Source organism: Schistocerca piceifrons, chromosome 2 (assembly GCF_021461385.2).
Source record: "Schistocerca piceifrons isolate TAMUIC-IGC-003096 chromosome 2, iqSchPice1.1, whole genome shotgun sequence".
In the NCBI taxonomy this organism is placed as follows: domain Eukaryota; kingdom Metazoa; phylum Arthropoda; class Insecta; order Orthoptera; family Acrididae; genus Schistocerca; species Schistocerca piceifrons.
In genome coordinates, this window is record NC_060139.1 from 1,090,984,389 (window position 1) to 1,091,003,774 (window position 19,386).

Here is a 19,386-nt window from a genome sequence, read left to right on the forward strand (position 1 = left end):
CGAATTAAGGTCATGGTTGGTAGTGATTGAGTAAACAGCAATAGCAGTATATGTAAATCAAAGGATATCACTGCTGTCAGCTGACCCGTGACATTAAGTGGAATCACGACGATGAGTGAAAATGTGTGCTGAACTGGCATTCAGGAATCTCCAGCTTACTAGGCATGTGCATTAACCACTGTGCCCCTCGGTACACAGCATTATTGCAACTCCGTGGATTATCTCAGCATGGCTCATGGCCGATCCACATTCCCACTGAGCGCCAAATATCTGCAGTTGGTGTCCATTGGCTCCATGTTCGCTATTCAGATTCCCATATAAACTCGGATGTATTTGTGCATCCACGCCAAAGAGGGTGAAAACATGGCCCAGGTAGGCGTAACAATTATATGAATGCTTGGTGTCAGTTCTTTCGGACATGTCTGGGGATGTGGGTCGGCCATGAGGCGTTCCGAGACAGTCCGTGCAATTGCGATAACGATGTGTCCTGGATGTGCTGGTTGACTCACCTACCTAGTAACCAGGAGATCCCCGGTTCGAATCCCGGTCCAGTTCACATTTTCACTCGTCGCCACTGATTCTACGTAATATCACGCGGCAGCTGACAGTCGTGATTCACTTAAATGTACATATAATGTTTCACCGTTGCGGATCTGCGTGATTTCTGTTTTTTCGGACATATCCGAAAGGATAGGCAGCACACATTCGTATAATACAAACAGAACATCACAGACATCATGCATTCTCATGTACTACATATTATTTGACAGTTACCTGTTATTTTCTGCTTCACGCAAACTGTTCTTAATTATTTATAACAGTGAAATTCTATTATTTTTCTTTGGGAAGTTAATGAGCTTTGCCTGTGTAGGAAAACGTTACTATGAGATAACGCAATATTCCTTATAATTAAGAAAGCTTACCATTCAGCCACTCTATAACGATTACTTGAATCTTCTTCCAAAGTGTTACATTTATTTAAGACCATAGCAAGCATTTCTCTTTGGCCGGCGGCTGTGACCGAGCGGTTCTAGGCGCTTCAGTCGGGAACCGCGCTGCTGCTACGGTCGCCGGTTAGAATTCTGCCTCGGGCATGGATGTGTGTGATGTCCTTAGGTTATTTAGGTTTAAGTAGTTCTAAGTCTAGGGGCCTGATGACCTCAGATGTTAAGTCCCATAGTGCTTGGAGCCATTTGAACCATTTCTCTTCGTTTTTTATAAAATATTGCTGTTAGCTTCGTATGAGTGCTATTTCGTCAGCACACTTTCATTCAGATACGATACATAATAATTACTGAAACGCCCGCTAAATCACGCAGGGTTAACAGGCAATTAGGATTGTGGAAAAGCCCAAGGGAGTTGCGGTCAAATTCATTTCACAATTGTAATTCATTATCATTTAGTTCACAAATACACTTTCCAAAGGATTAAATTTGCTTCGCGGCTGAAAGCCTCCAAACAGATGCTTCAGAATAGGTTCAATTTTGAAAAGATATAACACACAATTAAATTTACGGATAAGATAAATCGTATACATATATGAGATCAGCATGCGGAGCGGCTGAAGGCCGCCGTATTAAATCTTCAAAATCCCAAATAGAATATGACTACTGAAGGCATAAGGCCACAATGTTTTAAGATGCTAACAGAGCTGATGGCCCACAAGATGCACAGAAAGAGATAAACAAATGCAATAAGATGGCTGAAGGCGGCAAAGTTAAATTCTGCAAATTAAGGAAATATATATTGCAACAACCGGTAAAACAATAGATTAAGTTCAAAGATTTCCTTTTGCAACATCACCGGCGGAAGACCCACAATAGCTTGAAATCTTTCAGAGGAAGTTACAATAACCTGTCAAGAGCAGAAGACGATAATGTTTGCACTTGAAGGAAACTCTGAGAAGATGTTTCCAGGGCTGAAGGCCCACAACTAACCCCGCCAAATTAAAATATAAAATACAGTTAAATTACAACGACATTAACTCTGCCAAAAGGATAATTAAGAGAACGTCACTCAGAAGCCTGCAGTGGATCGGTCTGCCCTCTTTCACTTAGGCGAGACAGGTGGTCGAGTCCAACTACACTTGATTCGTGTGAACTCAAGGAAGGGACAGTCACGGACCGACCGATCAACGCTTGCTTGCCACGACGGAGTACACGAGAAGGCCCCCAAAAAAATTACAAGTATCACTATCCCCAAACAAAAGCGTATGTGAACCGAGCTGCCAAAACTACACACCATGTGGGGCAGCAACAACTTGTGACGAAAAGACACTGCCTAAAAACTACGTTAGCGGCCAGGGCAGGTAACCAGAACACTAACGGCCACAAGGCAGAAAATTCCACTGGTTCACTTAACTACGAAACAAGATAATACGCTTAACTTCACTCAAAATGAACACTGCCTGAATTTACGTTAGCGGCGAGGGCAGGTATCGAGAACACTAACGGCCGCGAGGCAGAAAATTCCGCTGGTGCACTTGACTATGGATAAAGTAATTTGATTAGTTCCACCTGACGGCGGCTATGTCGAACACTTCACTCGTTGTTGCTCACAGGAAAACCTCCACAACAGCAACGCCGGAACCAACAACGTAACACACAAATCCACTCAACTTTCACGACCTGGGTCGGCGAGCGACGATGCTCGTACCGATCGGACAGCTCCAGACAGACTCCGACTCTGCGCAGAGACCGCCGGCGGCCCAGTCGACTACGCCGCACGGAGATAGCCTCGGACCGACCGACCGACCAACAACCCACCAAAGGTCAGGCCCGGCTGAAGTGATGCGTGGCGGCAACGGGCGGGCGGGCGATGTCCACGCAGGGCTGACTGCTGCTGCAAGTCGGCGACTGGCTGGCCCGGGCTGCGCTCCAGACGCGTTGCCACTTCCAGGCCCCATGAACTCTCCTCCTCACACGTTCCGAGTGACAGGCAGATTCGAACTCCCGATCCAAACTCGCAACCCGAACTCACCGCTTACGACAGACAACGACCGGGAAGTAATAGCAGTCAAGCAAAGATACTACAAGAGGGGATATATCGATACGCTCTGCTAACGCTGCTCACGGTCAGGCAAAGCAGCAACTCAGTGACGGTAGTAATTTAAATTAACGTAGTGAGGTGGAAGTACGTTAAAAACAGGCTGTAAAATACATGATGGCGGGAACCCGAGCCATTCACGGCTCAATTACTGTTCTGATAATCAAAGGATTTTCGAACAGAGTTTATTCAACTGGACTGGTGACCGAATTTAGAAGTACTTGCACTGATTTTCTGTGTGCGTTGCTCAAAATCTCGTGATACTTTACGCCGTCTCTACTGTGTGTGGTTTGCATTACTTTTTAATGATCATTCACCAGTTATGTGAAAAAAGCATGGTGTAAGTTATTAGTAAAATAATTTCTTGTACACTTACTTCATTAATCAGTTATAACTTCGGAGACGATTAAGTTTATGTTCTCGCAATCACGGTCGTTTGCGTAGACAACTGAAGAGGAAAAGGTTACAAGTTGCTACTTGCTTCACAGTGAGGTACTAGCCGCATGCTGGTTGGTTGAACACCATCTTTGGCGGAGCTGTGATCTTCACATTAGCTGTAATTCGTACAGCAGTAAAACAGATTCTATGGGGCTGCTAGAAGATTGTCGCTAGTGCAGAATGTGTGGCTGTGGCTGTGGCTAAGCCATGTCTCCGCTATATCCTTTCTTTCAGGAGGGATAGTTCTGCAAGGTTCGCAGGAGAGCTTCTGTAAAGTCTGGAAGGTAGGAGACGAGGTACTGGCAGAAGTAAAGCTGTGAGTACCGCGCGTGAGTCGTGCTTGGGTAGCTCAGTTGGTAGAGCACTTGCCCACGAAAGGCAAAGGTCCCGAGTTCGAGTCTCGGTCGGGCACACAGTTTTAATCTGCCAGGAAGTTTCAATGTTTCAATTAGTTGACTACCTTTTAGGGTTGGTATGTTGTTTATTGAGAGAAAATATCGGCACATCCCTAATCGTTACTGAACGATTCCAGCAAAGAAGAATAAAAGAAGAGCGTATACAAAGTGACCAATAGTTAACGCGGCCATGGCTGGCGACCGAAGCTGTGGTATGGGCCACAGGAGATCCGCAGTAAATACACCATAGTTTGTCATGTAAGTTATTTATGACACACATAACATAAAACATGTAAAAAGAAAAGTAAATTACTCACGTATATTAAACGAGGGAATGCTCTAACTGCCTCCCTCCGTTGTTCAGACATTCCTGACACCTGCTTAGGAAACTGCTCGTTACACACTGTAGTTTTCTCTCAGAAATGGCAGTAATTTCTTGACAAATGTTAGTTCTAAGCTCATTTAAAGTGTATCGATTAGATTTGTACACTTTCTCTTTTAATATCCCCCGTAGATACTCGTTAAAAGTCGGGGGGGTTTAAGTGGAAGAACGTGGAGACCATATGTTGTTAGTGATAGAGTTATCTTCAAACGCGTCATAAATTTCCTTTAATGTTAGCTGCACGTGACGTCTCAGAATCCTGCTGCAAGGTCGCGAGAGCACGTGCTCTCTTAGTCAATTGGCCAAAAAGGCCGCAAACTTTTTTCGACATACAGTGTGACAGTTATTGAACTACATCAAGAAAACGCAAATTAGTTACAAACTACGGCGTGCAAACACTTTATTCAACAGGTAAACGTCACTACAGACATTCGGATTTAGGCTATGACATGTTCGAAATGCCTGCCATCATTGGCTATGATGCGGCGCAGACGAATAGCGAAATTTTGCATGACCCTAAACCGATGTCTCTTCTTTTCTTGTTTCTTGATCCCGGCTTCTTGGGATCTCTTGTGAAGAGTCACGATAAAAGTTTTGTAGTGGCGTGGGACAATCTGTTGTGGGTGAATTCGTTTCCGACTAATAATCTGTCCAGTTAATGTGAAGTAATGGCCGGCCGTAGTGACCGAGCGGTTCTAGGCACTACAGTCTGGCACCGCGCGACCACGGTGGCAGGTTCGAATCCAGCCTCGGGCATGGACGTTTGTGTTGTCCTTAGGTTAGTTAGGTTTAAGTAGTTCTAGGGGACTGATGACCTCAGAAGTTAAGTCCCATAGTGCTGAGGTCCTTTTGAACCATTTTTTTTAATAATGATGTATGATAGAAGTGTTCAGATAAACCTTATTACACTTCCATAAGATTTTAATAATTCCACCTGGTACAGTTTATCCTAGAACTGGAAAGTGATTGCTCTGTTTTAATGAAGTAATGCCCGGCCAGGTATATTGGCATTTATTACTGGCTGTGATGTGAACTGCTGCTTGGCAGTGTTGGTGAGTATTCAAAATCTACTTGCAATTAATGTTAATTTATCAGTAAGAATAGTTTTCGTCAGTGAAATGCAATATCAATGAAGTTTCACAACATTTGGTGGTTTAACTTTTGAATCCGTTGGTTTATTGGCATTTCTGGAAAAGAACACTCTTATACTCTCATTCGATCAGCAAATTCCGTGTAACAGTTTGCATGTGCAATGGGACTTATTACGTCGTAAGTCGTTCTAATGAATGAATTGATTTTCATTACAGTGTTGCTAAGCAACGTGATCAACAAGGTGACAGATGTCCTAATTAAAACAGAACCTCGACATTTTGAATAAATTTTCGGATCGTTTTTATCGAAAATCAGTATTTGTCTCGAAAAGTAATTTCAAACTTCGTGGATTTAATTCAAGCACGTTTCCAATTATTATACGCGATTTAATTGAAAGCTCAATCACGCATTGGCGTGTAACGTGTTTCAAATCGAGCGCGGAGGTTTCAATTTTCCCTGATGGGCTAAACGACTTTTTGTAATAACGTGATGTGTCTATCTCACGTAAAGTCTAAATGAAACTGGATTTGTCTCTATTCGGTTCAAAGTAACCAAATGAAATTCACCGCACAGATCAGCGAACTGTACACGCACACCTTTAGCACTCTAAGTGGTAACTCGCCGAAGAGTAAAAGCCGCACATAAGTTCACACTTTTTACATGCATACAAAAATCAAAAACCTTTATATTAAACGGATAAATTATGGCATACAATTACTAATTAAACATTTCCTATTCTAAATAAACTTCAACAACTTGTATTTCACAATCTTTAAAATTTTATTCCGTGAAAGAAACTATTAGTCTGTTAAAATGGATTGAGATTACTGTCAACTCATGTCTGGCCGATGACGTCACGAATTGATACTTGCTTGGAATGAACTAAATACCTGTACCGCAAAATACTATCAGTTGAGTAATGTGCGGACTTTTATGACAAATTTGGTACCCCTTGTATCGCTACAACGCGCTGAACTGTCGGAACATCGATGCTGTCGATGACCTGCTGAATGGCTGTTTTTGGCTCAGCAGTGGTTTTGGGATTATTGCTGTACACCTTGTTTTTAACATAGCCTCACAAAAAAGAGTCGCATGTGTTCACGTCATGAGAATATGGCGGCCAGTCGAGGGCTATGCCTGTGGCCTCTGGGTACCCGAGAGCCAGAATGCGGCCCGCAAAGTGCTCCTCCAGGACATCAAACACTCTCCTGCTTCGATGGAGTCGAACTCCGTCTTGCATGAGTCACATCTTGAAATCCGAGTCACTTTGGCCACTGGTCATGGAATCATCTTTCAAAAGCTTCACGTACCGTTCGGTAGTCACATCAAGGAATATCGCACGGATTATTCTGTGACTGGACATTGCACTCCATACAGTCAGCCTTTGAGGTTCAAGAGACTTCTCGATCACGAAATGCGGATTCTCAGTCCCCAAAAGCGCCAATTTTCATCACTGACAATGCCATCCAAATGAAAGTGGGTTTCGTCGCTAAACCAAAAAACAATGCACATACTAATTCCCATCATGCCCCGCGGCCAACCGCGCAGTTTGAACGTCCCAGCACAAACAGTTCAGAAGTGATGACTATTTTATTTCATATAGTTCAATAATTATCATCCTGTATTTCTAATTGTTAATTGTTACCTTGGAAAAAATAGGGCCTATTATTCGCTCACCGCTAATAGCTTTTAGCACTCCTGTTTTTTTCTGATTATGCGGGAGTCCGTCGTGTATTACGTTAAGCCGTTCAAAACTCCAGTGTCGGTTATTCTGTGAATTAACGCATCCACTTGGGTGGAACCAGAAACGCGCGGAAAGAAATTTCTCCGTCATGTTCTAACATTCTGCGTGGTCCAGAATGAGATTTTCACTCTGCAGCGGAGTGTGCGCTGATATGAAACTTCCTGGCAGATTAAAACTGTGTGTCCGACCGAGACTCGAACTCGGGACCTTTGCCTATCCCGGGCAAGTGCTCTACCAACTGATTTACCGAAGAACGACTCACGCCCGGTACTCAGAGCTTTACTTCTGCCAGTACCTCGTCTCCTACCTTCTAAATTTTACAGAAGCTCTCCTGCGAACCGCTTCTGTAAAGCAATGTATTCTTTTTCTTCAACAGTTCTTTATTGAACATAATGAGAATTACACATACGAAAGAACTGTGTTTTATCTACACACCCTATATTTGCATGTAATCTCCATCCCGTTCTGTGGCCTCCCTCTAGTGCAAAACGAGGTTGTGTATGCCCTATTGTCCTGGAGGTGAAGCCAGTGCTTCACTGTGTAAATCACCTCATCGTCCTCAAAATGTCTTCCACGAATGGCCCCCTTTAATGGCCCAAGCAAGTGGAAGTATGAGGGGGCTAGGTCAGGTGTGTCAGGTGTGTCAGCCGTGGATGGTCTCTCCAACCGCTGCAAATCGTGGAGCTCCGCCGAACCGCATTCTGATGACCTCACTCTCTGTGTCTAGCGACTAAATCTGCTTCTGTCGACAACAGATGCTCCATAGACTTTGGACAAGCGTTTGTGAATATTCCCCACAGTTCGTTTCTCTGTAGTGAGAAATTCAATGACAGTACGTTGCTTGTAACGTACATCACCTACAGACGCCATTTTGAAACTGTCCTGGCAGCTGGGCTGTGTGTCCTAAGTGACAGAAACTTGGCGCGCTCACTTAGGAGAGTTAAAATAATACGTACGTAACATTTCACATTCGTAGAGTTGTTTTCTGCTGACCAAAAAAAAAAAAAAACATGCGGTGCATTACTTTCTGGGCAACCCTCATACATGAATAGTCTTTGGCGAATAGAATACATGTGTGTCGCCATTTCACTTGAAACACTTTCGCTCACTACGCCGTACCGCGTCGCCTAACAAGCAAGTGCTGCTTGCGTAATGAAAAACACTCACAAACAAAGATCTCATTGCGGTGTTGAAATACACTCACCACTAGCTCCGTAATGGATTAATCATCCTGTACAATATGGGACTGTCGTCATCTAGCTGACCAACCACGGTGCCCGATATGCATTAGTACTCCCCTGCTCCCATCAGCTTACTAACCCTGTCCGACTGAGACGCGATAACATAATCAAGAGAATGGACTGTTTCTGAGTGTGTGGTCCTTCATTTGACACAACACTAACACTTTCTGGTCAAATAAAATTACACAGTCGAAATTACACAACGGATTTTCATCCAAATGTTCGTAGCCAAATGAAGAGGGAGAAACGGATTTATGGGTATGAAACAGACGAACGTTAGGTCAAGTTTTGCAGCATAAGATTTAATCTCCTGTGCTTCGAGGGAAAATTTTTGTCCACGTTTTCACAACCAAACGAAGAGCGGAAAATGGAGAAACTGACGAGTGTGAGGTCTAGTTCTGGGAAAAAAGTCAATTACTTGAACATAATCACGGCAGTTAAGAAAAGCTTAGTGAACCGATGGAAAGTTGCACAATGGTTTCTTTTCTGAAGTTTCATAGTGAAACAAAGAATGCAAAATGAAAGATTGGGGTATTAAAAGGACCAGAGTGGGGTAAAATTTTGCAAAATAATTTTTAATTATTTGAAAGTTACCAGTTTAATTAAGAAAATTTTAATTAGTCATTTCAGAGAAAGCATATTTCACATACGGCATACATATGTATATGAAGTATAAGAAGGTCGATTTCTTGAAGGCCTACTTTGCGCGTAAAACGTTGCATTGATGTAAAACTTGTGGAATACTTCCTTTTATGTTGAAAAAATTAAATAAAGTTACAGCATAAATCGAAACTACGGTGCTTTCTCTGGATCTATATACTCTTAGGAATATATGGAATACAAATCGATATTTAAATATGTTATATTTAACTTCTTCAGTCCGTGGGTACACATATATGGTCTCCGACAATTCACATCGTAAAATTAACAATATACGCTTTTATCAACGCAAGAGCTGTATCAGATGTTCATGTAGATCGCGTAGTTTCACTTTTGTCGCCAGGTCGCACCGCACTCCGCTTGCGGTTCCACTTATACGATTTTTAAACATGACAGCAGAATGGCGAAAAATACCTCTAAATGTACCTGAGAAGGTACAAAAACCGTGGACAAGATATGAAATATGTATTTTTGTGTACTTAAAAAGAACTGCTTTTTAAACATATCTGTAGCTTAAACATTTTAGAATAGATAAAAAATTAAGACAATGTGATTTAGAATATAAATATGTGTAACAACGATGAAGACATTTCACTATACTTATTTTATCACATGGACTGAAGAGCTTAAGAAAATAAGAAAAAAATTGAAAAAAGAACATTCACATCAAGTGGGTCTGTAACCTACTTTTTTCCTTACTTCCAATCATTTCACAGAACATTTTACAGAATTTTTCGAAGCAGATGGTGCAGCTGTACGACCGCTGACTTGACTCACCTCGCTGCCGCTCTCCACTGGATCGTCCTCCCCGCGCATCGTGCAGGCCACGTACTGCAGCTGCGACGTCGGGTCGTCCAGCAGCTCCACGGCACACGAGTGTATCTTGTTCCCCTGGCACTCCGTCAGTCCGTGCTGGCAACTAAATTCGTACCCCTCGGCAGTCACCTTCGTCTAAGTCAAATAGATAATGGATTTTACGCTCTTGTGTAAAGTGTACTTAAAGGCAGACTAGTAGAAACAGTCAAAGAATCTGTGGCTCACGTTGTCGGACAAAATGGCCTCTAACAAAGAGCAGCCAGTAAATATCAAGAGTAGGGATACAAAGAAGAAAAAAATTATAGCCAAGTCGTACTTTGTGAAATGTGGATGAACTTCGGGTGTAATGAAACAGTCTGGCGATATGGACAACCGTGATTTCTCACTGGTCGAGTTATTCCCCCGAGCATAACGTTCTCGTGATGCTCTGCAACGAGCCCACTTCGTCTCCAGTTATCGTGTGTGTTTCGTCGCAGAAAAACTGTTTTCGTAGTTCGACAAAATTTTTGGAAGTAACGTTTCACAAACATGTAATAATTACTGAAAATGAAGATTAACGACTAAAACTGTGCTACTTATTAAGTAAATTAGCAGTAAATCGTTATGTACTGCTCCCTTTTTGGGTATGGATACAATCAGCTCTGACGGTATGGTTGCGAACTCCAAGATGGCATGTCGGGCAATACGTCATACTAGGTATATCATAAGACACTCCTACATCGTGCAGATGCTGAAACGAAGATTAGATTTGTGATTTATACAAATAAGTAAATACAAATCGGATCACCCGTAACGCTTCAGAATTTTGTCTTGAAGTTAATAAACGTAAGGTTTTGTTATGGAAATGAAATGAGCGTTTGGCGTCAGTGGGCGGGAGATCCCTTGCTGGGCAGGTCCGGCCGCCTTGGTGCAGGTCTTATTACATTCGACGCCACATGGGGCGACCTGCGCGCCGGATGGGGATGAAATGATGATGAAGGCAACTCAATACCCAGTCCCTGAGCGGAGAAACATCTCCGACCCAGCCGGAAATCGAACCCAGGCCCGTAGAATGTATTTTATGTAAATAAGGTATACTTTTTTGCCAAATTTATGTATACATCTATACACATGCTAGTTAAGCCATCGTATGGTGCGTTGCCGAGGGCACGCTGCACCACTACTGCCGGCCGGTGTGGCCGAGCGGTTCTAGGCGGTGCATTCTGGCACCGCGCAACCGCTACGCTCGCAGGTTCGAATCCTGCCTCGGGCGTGAATGTGTGTGATGTCCTTAGGTTAGTTAGGTTAAAGTAGTTCTACGTTCTAGGGGACTGATGACCTCAGATATTAAGTCCCATAGTGCTCAGAGCCATTTGAACCATTTGTACCACTACCCGTCATTTCTTTCTCTTTTCCACACGCGTGTAGATCGAGGGAGAAACGACTTTATATGCCTCCGTACGAGCCGTAATCTCTCTAATCTTGTCTCCATGATCTGTACGCGAAACGTGCTTTGGCGGCAGAAGAACAGTTTTGCAATCAGCCTCAAATGCCAGATCTCTAAATTTTCTCAGTGGGGCTCCTCGAAAAGACTTTCGCCTTCCCTCCAGTGATTGTGATTCTTAGTTTCCGAAGCATCTCCATAATACTTGTCTGTTGTTCGAACCTACCGGTAACAGATCTAGCACGTCGCATCTGAACTGCCTCAGTGTCTTCCTTTAATCTGAGGTGGTGCGGATCCCAAACACGCCAACAGTACTCAACAAAGGGTCGCACTAGGGCCCTGTACGCGGTCACATTTACCGATGAACCACGCTTTCCCAAGATTCTGCCAGTAAACTGAAGTCGACCGTTCGTCTTCCCCAGTACAGTCCTTTAGGTGCTCATTCCACTTCATACTGCATTGCAACATTACGCACAGATATCTAACAGACGTGAGTCAAGCACCACACTGCTAATACTGCATTCGAACGTTATGGGTTTGTTTTTCCTAATTACCTGCCTTAACTCACATTTTTCTACATTTAGAGCTTACTGTCACTCATCACACCAACCAGAAACTTTGTCCACTTCGTCTTATACGTATCTACAGTCACTCAGCGACGACACCTTCCCATACACCGCAGCATGCATCATCAACAAACGCCTGCAAACTGCTGCCTACCACATACGCCGTATCATTTGCGTGTATGGAGAGTAATAGCGGTCTTATCACACTTCCTGGGGCAATCCTGCCGATACCCTTGTCTCTGATGAACACTCGCCGTCGTGGATAACAAATGGTTCAAACGGTTCTGAGCTCTATGGGACTTAACATCTGAGGTCATCAGTCCCCAAGAACTTAGAACTACTTAAACCTAACTAATCTAAGGACGTCACACACATCCACGCCCGAGGCAGGATTCAAACCTGCGACCGTAGCGGTCGCGCAGTTCCAGACTGTAGCGCCTAGAACAGCTCGGCCACAAATGCCGGCTCGGGGATAACACATTGAGTTTCGTTATTTAAGAAGTCTCCTAGCCACTCCACACCTGAGTCATACTCCGTATGCTTGTATATGGTTATCTGCAGTTTTACAATCATATTCCATTTTTCCCGACTCTTCTACATTAGTTTCCAAGTGCAACTTCTTTTTAAACTCTTTTTCCGATGATAAGTTATTTAAATTATATTTAGAGAAATACAGACACCTACTGCCAAGTATGTGTGAGAGCTAAGAATGAGATCAGTTTGGGGATACAGCTACAAAAGTAAATATGTGCGGATACTTATGGAGTATTCCGTCGGTATTTGGAGGAACATGGGCATATTAAAAACTTGAATACACGGTATTGATGTTCCACAATAATACGAGGGTTGGGACTTAAGTGGTGGCAACTGTTTATTCACAACCGATACAAAAGAGTTACATGTTTGCCCGCAAGCCCCCCACCCCCTACCTGTTTGCACCTGTTCATGTTCAAAGTAGTCACAAGCGTTGTGTAGAACGTCTTGCCAGAGATGTGGAAGACGTAGTATACCGTTAGCAGAGCCTGTTCCGTTGATGGTGCGAATGGAGCGGTCTGCTGGAAGAGTTCTAAACCGAATGACACGAAGCCAAAACTGAAACGCCAGTCCAACGAATGGCGTCATTTTGGGTCGCCGCGAAAGTCGAAAGTGCGTCAGAGCCTCACTATGGTGAAAGTTATGCTGATCCTCGTGTACGACTACGATGGTGTTATCGTAACGCATTACGTTCCTCCACGGCAGAGCGTCAATATACAGTACTACTGCTCGTTTTTGGAGCATCACCTGCGACCAGCTTTTCGAAAGAAGCGGCGACACTTTCTGCGCAGACCCACCCATCATTTTCGAAGACAATGCGCGGGCGCATAGAGCACAAGCTGTGACAGCTCTGTTCGGTCGATTGTGACTTTGATTTGATTCCGAAGATGAAGGAACCACTTCGTGGCATTCGCTTCACAACTGTTCCAGAGATTCGACACGCAGTAGACCGCTCCATTCGCACCATCAACAGAACAGTCTCTGCTAACGGTATACTACGCTTTCCACATCGCTGGTAACGGGTTCTTCACAAAGCTGGTGACTACTTTGAAGGACAGTAACAGGTGCAAACATGTAACTATTTTGTATCAGTTGTGAATACATAGTTGACACTGTTTAAGTTCCAACCCTCTTATTATTGTATTCAAGTTTTTAACAAAAGTGAATGGTATTTCATAATACCCTGAATTCGTTTAACGCAGGCCGCTGAGAACTCAAACATGAGAAGTATAAATAAGTGAAGAAACAGGCATAGATAATAATTATCAGCAGATCAAAATTAATTAAATAGTAATTTACACGATAATTAGTTGCTGCGAAAAGCAGCAACTGACCCTCAACAATCAAAAATGTGATGTCCTCCACATGAGTACTAGAAAAATCACACTCAATTGCACTTACGGGATAAATCACACAAATTTAACGGTTGTCGATTCAGCTCAATATATAGGGATTCAAATAACGGACAACTTCAGCTGGGACTATCACAAAAAAATAAATGTTTTAGCGAAGGTAAATCAAAGAGTGCGTTTTACTGGCTGAACGATTAGAAGATGTGACAGCTTTACTGAAGAGATCGCACACACTACGTTCGTCATCTTCCGCAGCGTTTCTGCCCTATATGGCATCCTTACAAGATAGGATAAAAGCTTAAAGAAGGCCAGTCCGTTTTGTGTTATCGCGAAATAAGGGAGAAACCATTACAGAATGGTAAGCAAGCTGAAGCGGCAATCATTAAGATAAAGGTCTTTGTCGTTGCGGTGACACCTTTTGACGAAATTTCAGTCATCAGCTTCCTCCTCCGGATGTCAAAATGTTTTGTTGGCTCCCTCTCGCATAGGGAGAAAGACCATCTTGATAAGATAACGGAAATCAGATCTCATACGGAAAGAGTTAGGTGTTTATTTTTCCCAAGTATTGTTGTAGAGTGGAACGGTAGAGAAATGGTCTGAAGGTTTCTCTGCAAACTGTCCGTTAAATAATGAAATGTGAACCATAGTGTAGCCAAGTATATGTGCATGTAAATGACAGTTTGTCGTAACTGATTATGAAACAAAACCTTTCCGCGACTTATCAGAAAAACGTATACAGTATTTGTTGCTTACAAATCTTATAGGATTCTTAGTTCCCACTTCAGCTAGCAGCCTCAAACGTTAGCTCATCAACGAAGATCTGAAATAATGATACCTGCCGCTGCAATGCACTGAACAGCAATAATTAATCACAGAATTCCGATGGTTTTCAGCAACTGGGCAAATATAATCACAATTCTAATACATATGCGACGTGTGTTAACGTAATGAAACATGCGCCGTAATTTTGCACTTATTATCATAAAATAATTAATAGCCAAGCTGACAACACATTTTGTGCTGGTAATAGTTTTTCAGATTTTATGACAAGGCCGTACAGTGAAGTGAGGACAGATATTTCATCATTAGTACGCCGCGGCCTTCCATGTAGTATATTATTTTTTTCACAGCCAATTGCAACAGTTACGTGCATGGAGTACCTAAGAAATAAAATTTTCTTTCAGAAGTTTATCTCATATTTGAGTTATATATGATAATGGTACGTCCACAGCCACTAACGGAAAAAATCGAAACACTAAAAAATAATTAATATATAGTAATGAAGTTGTGCTCTTGGAAAAGTTGTTAGAGAATGGAGTGAAGCAGGTGCACCCGCAACAGACTGGGACCAAGACGTAAGGGCATAGAATTAGACTGTTTAGCATTTGCTGATGACGTCGTACTGATCGCACAAGACATTAGCCATGCACAGAAACAGCTAGAATTATTACAAGAGCAGGCAGCAAAAATAGGATTACAAATTTCATTTGAAGAAACAAAATTTATGACTGACATCAAAGATGCACCTTCTGATCTCAAAATTGGTAATAACTACATCTCTCGAGTAAAAGAATTCAAATATTTAGGTGAATAGATTGCAGAAAATTGTAATGAAAAGAAATCTGTCAGATCAAGAGTCCAGAATATGGAGACGGCGTTTCAATTAACAAAAAACATTTACAACAAAAAGAGTCTCTCATGGATCTGCAAAATACGATACTACACAACAGCTGTCTAAGCATCTGAGACACTAAACCTTCAACACAGAGGGGTGTAAAGTTAGTTCGCCTCCACGTGGTGCACCCTGGCTAACGCTAAATGAACTAACACAACTGGCGGCAGACCGAACGAAGAATTCCTGCCCCACATCACAGTGAAACAGAACGACAGACAAAGCGCTATGCAAGATACATACAACGGTCCTTTTAGGGACCAACTGACAAAGGATCTCGGACCATGCATCCGAATCTGCCATTTCAACATTGAGGGCATAAGCAGAGCAAAATGTCAAGTATTGCAGAGAATTTTACACGATAACGACATTGACCTGGTAGCCATACAGGAAACTCATGCTGAAAATAGAGTCCAACTTGAAGCTAGAGGAAGGATTCTGGGATATGATCTTCTTGGAGCCACGTATGACAAACACTATGTCGTTGCGACATATGTGCGTGGGGACATAGAGGATGCCTTTCCAGTTGAAGCCTCCATTGCAAATGATATCCATGAAGTTGTCATCAAAACAGGAGAAGTTACAGTAACTAATATCTATAAACCTCCTGCTACTACATGGCCACCTGAAGTGATAAAGATCCACCCACACCCAAGCGTATACATTGGGGACTATAATAGTCACCACGAAATGTGGAAATATAGTACGAATGATAGCAATGGAGACATGCTGGTCGATTGGTCCGAGGAACAAAATACATATCTGGTCTTTGATGCCAAGGACCGAGGGACATTCAGATCAGCCGCATAGAACTGCGACTATAACCCGGATCTGTGCTTTGTTTCGAGGGATACAAACGATAAACCACTGACAGCCTCTAGAAGGGTCCTGACGGACTTCCCTCATAGCCAGCACCGCCCTGTGCTTATTAATATCGGTGTATCCATCCCGATAATAAGGTCTTACCCTCGACCAAGGTGGAATTTTACAAAAGCTGACTGGACAAAATTCTCTGTACAACTTGATTATACCTTGAGCTGGATCCCTCCAACCAGCAAGAGCTATGAGAGGTTTGTGGGAGCGGTCATTAGCTCTGCGAAAACAGCGATCCCAAGAGGGTCCCGCAAAAAATACATTCCCGGTTGGACAGGGATATGCGATGACCTGTATGCGGAGTTCCTCAAGAATGGGGACCGGGAAATAGCGGATGAACTATTACATAACATCGACTTTATTAGACGGCAAAAATGGGAGAATACTGTTGAAAATCTAGACTTTTCAAAGTCAAGCCGACAAGCCTGGTCCCTACTGCGTAAACTTGGAGGCGCAAATCCACCTGAACATAGAAAGGACGAAATATCTCCCAACAAGGTTGCATCCCGCATAGTTTCTGTGTCTAGAGCCCCACGAAATAGAAAGCACACAACAAAAGTGAAGAAAGACTTAAAAACATTAAAAAGGACCCTTGCAATGGACTCAGAATATTCATCAGATATTCGCATCGAGGAGGTTACCAATGCCCTGAAGAAGGTTAAATCAGGCAAAGCTCCGGGTTTTGATGGTATCCACCCTGAGTTCCTCATACATGTCGGAGCCTACACAAAACAATGACTGGCTAAGTTCTTTACGGACATTCTCCAAGTGGGCAACATTCCTCCCTCACTTAAACGAGCAAAGATCATCGCAGTCCTGAAACCTAGTAAACCTGGCGATAGACCAGAGAGTTACCGCCCCATTTCCCTTCTCAGTATGGTCTATAAATTACTAGAAAGACTGCTCCTCAACAGAACAGGCCAGACTATACTCAAAAAAATCCCTACCGAACAAGCAGGATTCCGTCCATATCGCTGCTGTACAGATCAAGTCCTATCACTGACAACATATATAGAGGCGGGGTTCCAGAAGAAACATAAAGTAGCTGCAGCATTCATAGACCTAACAGCAGCCTATGATACAGTTTGGAAACAGGGGCTCATGTACAAATTAATCTGTGCCGTCCCATGCAAGAAGATAACCAACCTCATTGATGATATGTTGTCAAATAGAACCTTCCAAGTAATAATGGGGAATGAGAGAAGTAAACAGATGAAACTCAATAATGGACTCCCACAAGGCTCTGTCCTTGCGCCCCTTCTTTTCAGCCTTTACATCGCTGACATGCCTGCAACGAGATCGCGCAAATTTGGTTATGCTGACGACTGGGCTCTAGCTACAGCCCACAGAAATATAGAAACTGCCGAAGACATCTTTACGAGTGACCTAGGGATTCTCAGCGAGTACTTTAGAAAATGGAGGCTACAACCTAGTGCTACAAAGACGGAAGTATCTGCCTTCCACTTGAACAACAAAATGGCCAACAGAGAACTACAAGTCTATCTAGACGGGAAATTACTAAATCACAACAAACACCCAAAGTACCTTGGGGTTACCCTAGATAGGACACTAACATTCAAAGAACACCTGACAAAAACTGCAGCGAAACTTAAAACACGCAACAACATATTGCAGAAGCTCTGTGGCACCACTTGGGGCTCCACAGCATCTGCCTTAAGAACATCCGCACTTGGCTTGGTGTATCCAGTCGCAGAATACTGTGCCCCAGTGTGGCTCAACAGCAAACACACACACATGGTAGATAGCCAACTTAATGCAACAATGCGTATTATATCAGGCACAATCAGGCCAACTCCTACAGTGTGGCTGCCCGTTCTCAGTAACATAGCCCCTCCTAACCTGCGCCGTGAACACGCTCTGGTTAGAGAATTTCAAAAAATCATGACCAACCTTCAATTAAAAATCCATGAAGATACTCACGACATCCAAGGAAACCGACTCCGGTCTAGGCATCCTCCACTAAAGACCGCACAGGCTCTGCGCAAACAAACTTTAAAATAAATGACCGATGGAAAGAGGAATGGGAGAGCAGAACAGCAGTGAACTGCCACAATATGCCATGCATCTTTAGTAAACCAAAAGGATTTGATTGCCCTCGCACAGTTTGGTCAACTCTTAATCGCATCAGAACCAACTGTGGGAGAAGCGCCGACTCCTTACACAGATGGGGTAAACTTCCTTCGGCCGCTTGCGACTGTGGCGCTGAGAGACAGACGGTCAAACACATCGTTCAGGAATGCCCACTAAGGGCATACGAGGGTGACCCACGGGATTTCCTAATGGCGACCCAAGAGGCAATCGACTATTTATTATCTAAGCTGGACGTCTGCTTGTAATTGCTCTTCTGTGAGTGTAAATTTACAATTGGCGGTGTTCTTATATACAAACTGTTTTATACATATGTGATTTTTTCTTAAATCGTGTTGTTTCTGTAATTTTTACTGTGATGTTATGAGCCATACGCTAAATAAATAAATAAATTCAACACTAAAAGAGGAATTAGAAGTGAAAGAACGTAAAATAATGAGGAAAATCTTAGGACCAAGAACTAAAAATGATGTGCATTATCCAAAACCCAATGCAGAAATATATAAAAATATCTCCAAAATAACAGACACAATGCGCATGAGAAGAATCCAATTCATGGGGCATTTAGAAAGAACAAAACTACAAGACCGAACTGGTACAAACAGACGGAAAAAGACCTGAGAGAATTAGGGTCTCCAAATCTACAGGATAGAAATACAATCAGAAAAATCACAAACACAGGGGGTTTTGAGGAAGTGAGAAAAACTAACCGACATACGTGGTCTACGCAACGAAAGCTAGGCCATTCATTGTTTATGAAGGAATACTGGGCGAAAAGGAAGGCCAACAAATGTTGATTACGCGTGGTCCGAAGTGATCCATCCGCGAAGAAGAAAAAGAAATTTTGGGTATCGTAATACGTCCGACTGCAGCCACTTTCGCCAAGTCGCCACGAGCGGCCGTGGAGGAGGGAGGGGCCGGACTCCCTGGGGCGAGACCCCGAGAAGAGGGTCACTGCCGCCATTCTGCAGGCACACAGCGGGAGGCCGGGCCGACGTCCTCGCCACGCCACGATGGTGGGGGGGGGGGGGGGGGGGGGGGGGG

At 43.3% G+C, this 19,386-nt stretch overlaps 1 protein-coding gene across 1 annotated transcript in view; it reads right to left on the reverse strand.

Moving 5' to 3' along the window:
• Nucleotides 1-19,386, reverse strand: part of LOC124777327 (gamma-interferon-inducible lysosomal thiol reductase-like) — a 123,304-nt gene that overhangs the window by 51,476 nt on the left and 52,442 nt on the right. The window contains exon 3 of the mRNA XM_047252686.1: nt 9,775-9,948. Coding sequence (XP_047108642.1) covers nt 9,775-9,948 — 174 coding nt within the window. The remainder of the gene's footprint in view (nt 1-9,774; nt 9,949-19,386) is intronic.